General features: G+C 55.2%; 1 protein-coding gene across 2 annotated transcripts in view; it reads left to right on the top strand.

Moving 5' to 3' along the window:
• GFAP (glial fibrillary acidic protein) overlaps window positions 1-9,909 on the top strand; it is a 66,158-nt gene that overhangs the window by 46,567 nt on the left and 9,682 nt on the right. For both annotated transcript variants that reach the window (XM_050763111.1, XM_050763112.1), the window contains exon 2: window positions 8,995-9,470. In XM_050763111.1, coding sequence (XP_050619068.1) covers window positions 9,010-9,470 — 461 coding nt within the window. In that variant the 5' untranslated portion in view covers window positions 8,995-9,009. The remainder of the gene's footprint in view (window positions 1-8,994; window positions 9,471-9,909) is intronic.

Raw genomic sequence — 9,909 nt, 5'->3', positions numbered from 1 at the left:
TCTGAGGTCTGCTTCTCTGCCTCACACCGAGCTGCTTTCCTCCAGAAGTGAATAATGTCTGCTCACTTCTAGAGGGAAGTGAAAAGGACAGACATTTCATGTGCTTGGGGTTCCCTCCTTTCCAATTAGTCTTTTTTTTTTTTTTTTTTTTGAGACGGAGTCTCGCTCTGTCGCCCAGGCTGGAGTGCAGTGGCCGGATCTCGGCTCACTGCAAGCTCCGCCTCCCGGGTTCACGCCATTCTCCTGCCTCAGCCTCCGGAGTAGCTGGGACTACAGGCGCCCGCCACCTCGCCCGGCTAGTTTTTTGTATTTTTTAGTAGAGATGGGGTTTCACCGTGTTAGCCAGGATGGTCTCGATCTCCTGACCTTGTGATCCACCCGTCTCGGCCTCCCAAAGTGCTGGGATTACAGGCGTGAGCCACCACGCCCGGCCTCCAATTAGTCTTAATGAGGTTTCCCCCCACTCTGTACCATGATTTCCAGAGAAGCAGTCACAGACTCACATCATCATAGCCCCCAGCACCCTGGCATGGTGCCTTGACCTCAGGAGGCCTTGCTGAGTGTTGGTTGGATTCAAATTGAATAACATCCGCCATTTCCCGGGGCTTTCACATATATTATCTTATTTGATCATCACCATCACCCCTGCAAGTGCAGAGGCAGCAGGCACAGGGCAAGGCAGCTGGTAACGAGGGCCAGGAGGGCAACCTTCACCCAATAGGGTCCGTTGCACGGGGCAGAATTTTGCCTGGGCCAGGGGCAGCTCAAGTGGAAGAGGTCACTCTTGACAAGCGTGTTCTACAGCTGGTCATTCACTCGGCAAACATTTGTGGCTGTGTGGTGCAAACTGTGCTCCCAGGTGACCCATTAAATTCACAAAGACTCTGTGCTGATGGAGTCAAGCACGTGCGGCTCCTGCCCTCAATCACAGGAGGTCGGGCTGAGAGTGCTCGCTCGCAGTGTGGCGTCCCCCATGCCAGGAGGCAGCTTGGCTGGTCTGTGCTTTGAGCTTCGCAGGGAGCTGGCAGGGGCTCCAGGGTGCAGCAAGCTGACAGCCAGCTCCCAGCTGACCTCCGTGGGCGGCGATGAGACTCAGATTGGATTGTTCTTACGTAAAGAGTCATCCATGAGAAGCGGCGATCGATGGCTCCCCATCCGCTGAGGACCCAGCCTTGTCTAATGCCCCCCTCTCCCCGCCTCATCCTGCCTCTTCCACCCCGAAGGCCTGGCAGAGCCTCTCACTCCACCTCTATGAGTTTAGAAATCCTCATGCCCCAGGCCTTTTATGCCAACCTCCTTGCTTGACTCAGTTCCCACAGCTCACACTTGGGTCCCCACCCTGGGGTACAAATCCTGCCCAGTTCAGAGAACCAGGCTCAGTGCCACGGGCTGAAAACAGAACAAGACATGGTCCCTCCATGCACAAAATCAGGATGGCACCTGTTCCTATCACCTGAGTGTAAGCCAAAATCTCAATCAGTGTTGGTATCTGCCAAGGAGAAGGGGTTGGGTTTTCTCTCTGTGTCCCCCTTACACATGGCTATCAGCTTGGCCCACAAAGGGGACTTCATCACCACCTGGGGAGCCTCTTTGAGGTACTAACTCAGGAGTGCTGCCTCCCAGACCCCCAGATTCCCCTAAGAATGTCCCCTTGGCTCTTGGTCATGTCTGGAGCATCCCAGCTCCCAGGCAGAATTTGGTTCATGGTCATCTTCCCTTCTTCCATGGTTCTTTGTGAAGAAGGATCCAGGAGGGCTTGAGATAAAGAATGTGGGGGCCGGCATGGTGGTTCACACCTGTAATCCCAGCACTTTGGGAGGCCGAGGTGGGAGGATCACTTGAGGTCAGGAGCTCAAGACCAGCCTGGCCAACATGGTGAAACCCCGTCTCCACTAAAAATACAAAAATTTAGCCGGGCATGGTGTAATCCCAGCTACTTGGGAGGCTGAGGCAGGAGAATCACTTGAACCTGAGAGGCAGAAGCTGCAGTGAGCCGAGAGATTGTGCCACTGCACTCCAGCCTGGGCGACAGAGAAAGACTCCGCCTCAAAAAAAAAAAAGGATGTGGGGCAGGGGAATCACCACAGGGGCCCCACCAGAGATGGTGGCTGTGTTTTCCAGCTCACCCTGAGGGCTTCCCCCAGCTCGCATGCAGCCCTCCTGCCTCCGTTCTCCGTTCTCCGGCTCATCCTGTCCATTTGGAGGACTGCTGGGTTGGCCACCCGCCAGCCGCTCCTCCCACCAGGGCCACATCTGGTCCCCGCCTTTCACCCTCCAGAGGGAGCCAATCAGGGAGGTTGAGGAGAGTGGGGAACAGAGCAGATCAGGGAAAGCAATTAAAAAGCTGCTCTCAGGGTTACAAGCTGGGAGGTTGGGGGCAGGCTGGAGCAGGCCCTGGCTGGGTGGGGAAAAGCAAGGAAGAATGGGCCTGAGCTTATCAACCCCAGCGCAGCAGCCTGGGGTCTGTGAAGGTGAGTGAGCCAATGCTGAGAAGGCCAGGGAAGAGCAAGGGGAAGGGACCCAGAGTTCAGCCAGGAACCATTCTGCAGCCACAGGAGTCGGTTCTAGACAGCAGAGCCTGGCTGGGCACAGGCTGAGGATGCGGGTAAGGAATGGGCCCTACCCTGAGGCAGCCCCCTCTCCAACAGAATGGAGCTCCTGCCCTTAAGGAGCTCCCATCTGACAATGAGCCATGGGTTCTAACCCGGGAGCCCCTATCCAAGGGAAGAGGATGACTCCTGTCCTGTGGGTGCTTTAGCCTGGGATTGGGAGAAACACTGTCCTTAGAGAGACCCCAGTTTGCTGGGAAGACATAGGTCCTAGCATCAGGAAGTCCCCATCTGTTGGGGGAAAGGCACGGGCCCTCTCCTTGTAAAGCTTCAGGCTGAGATGCAAATGAGACCCACACCCGAGAGAGAGTGACACACAGAGCTTTTCAAACTGGATGGAGTTGTGGGCTCAAGTCTAGGGATGGGGAGGGGTGAGGGTGGAGAAAACAGCACCCACTGGGGGAGTCAGAGAGCCAAGAGAGCAGGTGGGAAAGCAGTCTCTGCTCTGAGCCGGCAGAGAGAACTTGCTTGTGGAGACGAAGCCACCACCAGCTCGTGGTCTGGGGGTAGACAGTGCCGGCTCTCCCCCGTGCCTCACCAGCTGCTGCCCTCTGTCCCGTCCACACTGCCAAGTAACTGCTCTTGGGGGAGGGATGTCCACTTACTCCCAAAGGAATTAACAGGACACAGGAGCCCCTTCAGAGGCCCCAGCTCCCGCCCCTCCGCCAACCCCATCGAAGATCCCCTAACATGTCGATAGGTAAAGCCCCTGGGAGGTGTTATGAAATGGAAGCTCTAATTTGTCAAGCACCTGCTGTGTCCAGCTTTCACTGATTTTATTCTTACAACTGGGGAGCAGGCATGGCTGAATCCCCATTTTACAGACATAGAAATGAAGACTCTGGCAAGGTTCTTGAAGTCATCAAAGACTGCATAGCTATTGAGTGGCCAAGGCTTTGCTCCCTCTCCTTGAGGACAGTGCTATAGCAGTCAGAGTCAAGTCTAGAGAACAAAGGGGGTGATGCCTCTGGGTGAAACAAATCTGGGTTTTAGAAAACTCCACCTGCAGCTACCAGACAGGCTTTCTCCCTGCCTCTAAACTGCGGTGGCTGTGGCCGCTCACACCTGACCAGCTGAGCACCGCCATCTAGTGGCCACTAGGCTCAGTTCCCTTCCACAGGAACGGGTCATGGATGAACAGACTTGCTGGTCACCAAGGCTCAGCCAGAGACACTGTGTTCTCTTCACCCAACTTGCTGACCACCACGCCGTGCCAGGCGCTGGGCCAGGGCCAAGGGCCCAAGCAGAACCAGTGGGCAGCAGTCACGTGGTAAAACTGCCGTTTGAATTAGAGGCTGGCCTATTTGCAAACACCAGGCACCTTGGGTGAGGGTTGATGCCACATACGGGGTTGGTCTGTCCCAGGAGGCATCTGGGCTTTACCCTGTAAGCAGAAGGTCATCTAGCAGATTCTGATGCAAGGGAAGGGCACGGGGAGGTCATCTTGTCCCCACCTCGGCTTGAAGCAGGAACAGCTTGGCTGTAGGCTCCTTGAAAGGGCATCCAGGCATCTCTCTCCATGGCTGGTACTATCCTGTTGTGCAGTCTAGGCGCCAGTCTAGGGTTTGGCCTGAGGCTTTAGAAGTTGGGGCCTTCCAGGCCGGGCGCGGTGGCTCATGCCTGTAATCCCAGCACTTTGGGAGGCCGAGGCGGGCAGATCACAAGGTCACGAGATTGAGACCATCCTGGCTAACACGGTGAAACCCCGTCTCTACTAAAAATACAGAAAAACTAGCTGGGCGTGGTGGCGGGGGGACCTGTAGTCCCAGCTACTCGGGAGGCTGAGGCAGGAGAATGGCGTGAACCTGGGAGGCGGAGCTTGCAGTGAGCCGAGATCGTGCCACTGCACTCCAGCCCGGGCGACAGAGCGAGACTGTCTCAAAAAAAAAAAAAAAAAAAAAAAGAAGAAGTTGGGGCCTTCCATTCGGGGAAGCAGGAAAGGAGGCACCCCAGAGAATGGGGTCTGAGCCAGGCTAGGAGGATGGAGGGGCTGGGTGGAGGCTGGAAGGGCTGAGGGCCTACCCTTCCCTGTCTGCTGTATCTGCCTGCAGCAGATGCAAATCAGAGTGTAGTTTAGAACAGAGAGAGGACAGGCACAGCGGCTCACACCTGTAATCCTCGCACTTTGGGAGGTTGAGGCCGGAGGATCACTTGAGGCCAGGAGTTCAACACCAGCCTGGGCAACATAACAAGACTTGGTCTCTTTAAAAAAAATTATTTGGGCGCAGGGTCATGTGCCTGTAGTCCCAGCTACCTGGGAGGCTGCGGCAGGAGGATTGCTCGAGCTCAGAAGTCTGAGGCTGCCGTGGGCTATGATGGCACCACTGCAATCTGGTTCTGGGTGGCAGAGTGAGACCCTGTCTCTAAAAAAAAAAGAGAGAGAGAGAGGGAGAGAACATACTGTCATACTGTCCACCATTAGGGCTTGGTACATGAATGCATATAGTGGAAAATCATGCCGGGCGCGGTGGCTCAAGCCTGTAATCCCAGCACTTTGGGAGGCCGAGACGGGCGGATCACAAGGTCAGGAGATCGAGACCAGCCTGGCTAAATATGGTGAAACCCCGTCTCTACTAAAAAATACAAAAAACTAGCCGGGTGAGGTGGCGGGCGCCTGTAGTCCCAGCTACTCGGGAGGCTGAGGCAGGAGAATGGCATAGACCCGGGAGGCGGAGCTTGCAGTGAGCTGAGATGCGGCCACTGCACTCCAGCCTGGGCGACAGAGAGAGACTCCGTCTCAAAAAAAAAAAAAAAAAAAATCATGCAGCTGTTAAATGATGATGCAGACAAATATTTATTGATATGGAAAGATGTTCACAACATATTGTTGAGTGAGAAAACCAAATTACAAAATAATTTGTACAGCATGAGCCCATTTTGAAAAACATGATTTTATATGTGTGGAAAAAATCTGGTAGTGTTTACCTCCAGGTGGCAAAATGATGGCTAATTACATTTTTTTGTATTGTTTATCTATAGTTTCTGACTTTTCTACAGTGAATATTTAATTAAAAAGATAATGAAAGTTTGGAAAACAACCATGACCAAATCTGTCTGTATCTTTGGTTCTCTGCGCAGACATCTTTAGATAGTTAAGGGTTGGCCAGGCATGATCTGTATGTACCGGTTGTACAAGTCACGCCTGTAATCCCAGGACTTTGGGAAGAAGAGGTTGGAGGGTCGCTTGAGCCCAACAGTTCGAGACCAGCCTGGGCAACATGGTGAAACCTTGTCTCTACAAAAACACAAAAATGAGCTGGGTGTGGTGGTGTACCTCTGTGGTCTCAGCTACTTGGGAGGCTGAGGTGGGTGGATTGCTTCAGCCAGGGAGGTTGAGGCTGCAGTGAGCTGTGATAGCACCACTGCACTCTAGCCTGGGCAACAGAGCAAGACCCTGTCTCAAAAAACAAAAACAAGATAGTTAAGGGTTGAGTGTGAGGAAAGGACTGAGGGTTGAGAGGGGGTGGAGGATGCACCTGGGCCTGTGACAGGGGCCCACGGAGGTGGCTGATGGCAAAGGCTGGGGGACTCCAACTGCTGATGCTGAAACAACCTTGTGTTTCACGTACATAGGGACAGTTTACTGAGCTTCAATGACAAGCATCTCCTGCTTATCACATCTTTTCTCTCCAGGACAGCTTTGCCCTCATTTTAACTAGACTTCCCTTGAACCAAAGGGGAAGACCACACGCTGTGACTTGCTGGGCAGCCTGGAAAGGCGGGCTACTCCTAGCCACAGAGATGAGAGTTGAGACAAGAGCTCATCCCCAGGCTTCCTTTTCTATTTTGTTTATTTTATTTTTTTATTTATTGAGACAGAGTCTCACTCTGTCACCCAGGCTGGAGTGCAGTGATGCGACCTTGGCTCACTGCAGTCTCCACTTCCTGGGCTCAAGTGATCCTCCCACCTCAGCCTCCTGAATAGCTGGGACCACAGGAATGCACCACCATACCTGGCTAATTTTTTGGTTCACCACATTGCCCAGGCTGGTCTCGAACTCCTGGACTCAAGCAATCCGCCCACCTCGGCCTCCCAAAGTGCTAGGATCACACACATGAGCCACTACGCCCAGCCTTGCTCTTCCTTTAAAGCCTCCTGTCCTTCCCCAGGTCCCCAATTCATAGCAGGATCAAAGGTCATTGGGCCCTCGCCCCCTCTTCAAGATTCCCCTCCCTATGTCACTGCTCAGGCCCAGAGTCAGACGTGACTAGAGCCTAAGGGGCTCTCACCTCCCTCTCTGTGCTGGGACTCACAGAGGGGAACCTCAGCAGGCAGTCTGTCCATCACATGCCCAAATGAGGAGCATACCCTAGGCTGGGCACAGTGGCGCACAACTGTAATCCCAGCACTTTGGGAGGCTGATGTGGGAGGATCGCTTAAGCCCAAAAGTTCTAAACCAGCCTGGGTGACATGGCAAGACCCTATCTCTGCAAAAAAAGTTAAAAAATTAGCCAGGTATGGTGATGCACATCTGTAGTCCCAGCTATTCAGGAGGCTGAGGTGGGAGGATCGCTTGAGGCTGGGAGGTTGAGGCTGCAGTGAGTCGTGGTTGTACCACTGCACTCCAGCCAGGGTGACAGTGAGACCCTGTCTCAAAAGACAAAAAAAAAAAAAAAAAAAAAAAAAAAAAAAAAAAAAAGAACATATCCTGGTAATATCCTGGTATGGAGTAGGGGACATTGCTCTCACAGGCTTGGGAGCCTGAGCTGGCTCTGTGAGCTGGGGAGGAGGCAGACAGCCAGGCCTTGTCTGCAAGAAAACCTGGCAGTGCTGGGCTGGCCGCCCCCCAGGGCCTCCTCTTCATGCCCAGTGAATGACTCACCTTGGCACAGACACAATGGTCGGGGTGGGCACACTGCCTGCTTCCCGCCGCACCCCAGTCCCCCTCAAATGCCTTCCGAGAAGCCCATTGAGCAGGGGGCTTGCATTGCACCCCAGCCTGACAGCCTGGCATCTTGGGATAAAAGCAGCACAGCCCCCTAGGGGCTGCCCTTGCTGTGTGGCGCCACTGGCGGTGGAGAACAAGGCTCTATTCAGCAAGTGCCCGGGAAAGGGGATCAGGGGAGGCCCAGGCATGGACAGTGGGTGGCAGGCGGGAAGAGGAGGGCTGCCTGCTTCCCAGAAGTCCAAGTACACAAATGGGTGAGGGGACTGGGCAGGGTTCTGACCCTGTGGGACCAGAGTGGAGGGCGTAGATGGACCTGAAGTCTCCAGGGACAACAGGGCCCAGGTCTCAGGCTCCTAGTTGGGCCCAGTGGCTCCTGCGTTTCCAAACCTATCCATCCCCAGAGGTCCTTCCCATCTCCCCAGGCTGATGTGTGGGAACTCGAGGAAATAAATCTCCAGTGGGAGACGGAGGGATAAAGACTCAAGCCAGCACAGCCAGCTCATGCGTAACTGCTTTGTGGAGCTGTCAAGGCCTGGGCTCTGGGAAAGAGGCACAGGGAGGCCAGGCAAGGAAGGAGTGACCCGGAGGGACAGACCCAGGGGCTAAAGTCCTGATAGGGCAAGAGAGTGCCAGCCCCCTCTTGCTCTATAAGGACCTCCACTGCCACATACAGGCCATGATTGATGCTTAGACAAAGGGCTGGTGTCCAATCCCAGCCCCCAGCCCCAGAACTCCAGGGAATGAATGGGCAAAGAGCAGGAATATGGGACATCTGTGTTCGAGGGGAGGACTCCAGGAGTCCTGGGAATGGGGCCTAGTAGGAAATGATGATATAGGCACCCCTTGAGGGTACTGAACAGGTTTGTTCTTCGCCAAATTCCCAGCACCTTGCAGGTACTTACAGCTGAGTGAGAGAAGGCCTGGGTTATGAAATCAAAAAGTTGGAAAGCAGGTCAGAGGTCATCTGGTACAGCCCTTCCTTCCTTTTTTTTCTTTTTTTCCTCTTGAGACAGGGTCTCTCTCTGTTGCCCAGGCTGGAGTGGCTCAAACACAGCTCACTGCAGCCTCAACCTACTGGGCTCAAGCAATCCTCCAGCCTCAGCCTCCCAAAGTGCTTGGATTACAAGCATGAGCCACCCCACCCAGCCCTTTTCTTCCTTTTTAATTGATGCATAATGATTGTAAGTATTCATCACGGTCCAACCAACCCCTTCTTGACCCACCTTCCTAGAGAGAGGGTCCTCTTGCTTCAGTGGTCACGGCCCCAGACCCATGGTCTGGCTCCAGGCACCACCTGCCTCATGCAGGAGCTGGCGTGCCCAGGAAGCTCTGCCTCTGGGCACAGTTACCTCAATGGGGTGAGGGGAGCTCTCCCCATAGCTGGGCTGCGGCCCAACCCCACCCCCTCAGGCTATGCCAGGGGGCGTTGCCAGGGGCAGCCGGGCATCGCCAGTCCAGCCCACTCCTTCATAAAGCCCTCGCATCCCAGGAGCGAGCAGAGCCAGGGTAGGATGGAGAGGAGACGCATCACCTCCGCTGCTCGCCGCTCCTACGTCTCTTCGGGGGAGATGATGGTGGGGGGCCTGGCTCCTGGCCGCCGTCTGGGTCCTGGCACCCGCCTCTCCCTGGCTCGAATGCCCCCTCCACTCCCGACCCGGGTGGACTTCTCCCTGGCCGGAGCACTCAATGCTGGCTTCAAGGAGACCCGGGCCAGTGAGCGGGCAGAGATGATGGAGCTCAATGACCGCTTTGCCAGCTACATCGAGAAGGTTCGCTTCCTGGAACAGCAAAACAAGGCGCTGGCTGCTGAGCTGAACCAGCTGCGGGCCAAGGAGCCCACCAAGCTGGCCGACGTCTACCAGGCTGAGCTGCGAGAGCTGCGACTGCGGCTCGATCAACTCACCGCCAACAGTGCCCGGCTGGAGGTCGAGAGGGACAATCTGGCACAGGACCTGGGCACCGTGAGGCAGAAGTGAGGAGGGGATGGGGAAAGGGGGCCTTGTGAGCAGAGGGGGCTGAACCCCCGAGAGAGAGTGCCCGAGAAGTCTCAGGCAAGGGCTGAGCCTCCCTGCTCCCTGGGTCTCCCTACCTCTTGATGGGGCACTATCCTTGCACCCCAACATGATGGCGGGGACCAGAAACAGGCCCAGGACCCCAGGGATCTGATTCCCACATGCCTTCTGCCAGGGAGCCAGGGTCCCCTCAGCACCTCCCCACTGGGGAAAGCAGTGCAGGAGCGGCTGGGCCCCCAGCAGCTGGGCCCTTGCGTTTCATTCATGGCTGGGCTTTGTGACTCTGGGCAGCGAGCTCACCTATTGTGAGCCTGGGTCCATATAAAGGAGGAGTTGGAAGCAGAGAAGGTTGGTGTCCATGAGGGAGATTGGATTCTGGGGTAAAGGAAGTGAGGGAAA

Source organism: Macaca thibetana, chromosome 16, assembly GCF_024542745.1.
Source record: "Macaca thibetana thibetana isolate TM-01 chromosome 16, ASM2454274v1, whole genome shotgun sequence".
NCBI classification, from domain to species: domain Eukaryota; kingdom Metazoa; phylum Chordata; class Mammalia; order Primates; family Cercopithecidae; genus Macaca; species Macaca thibetana.
Note: the sequence above shows the minus strand (reverse complement) of the source record. Positions and strands in the feature narration are given on the sequence as shown.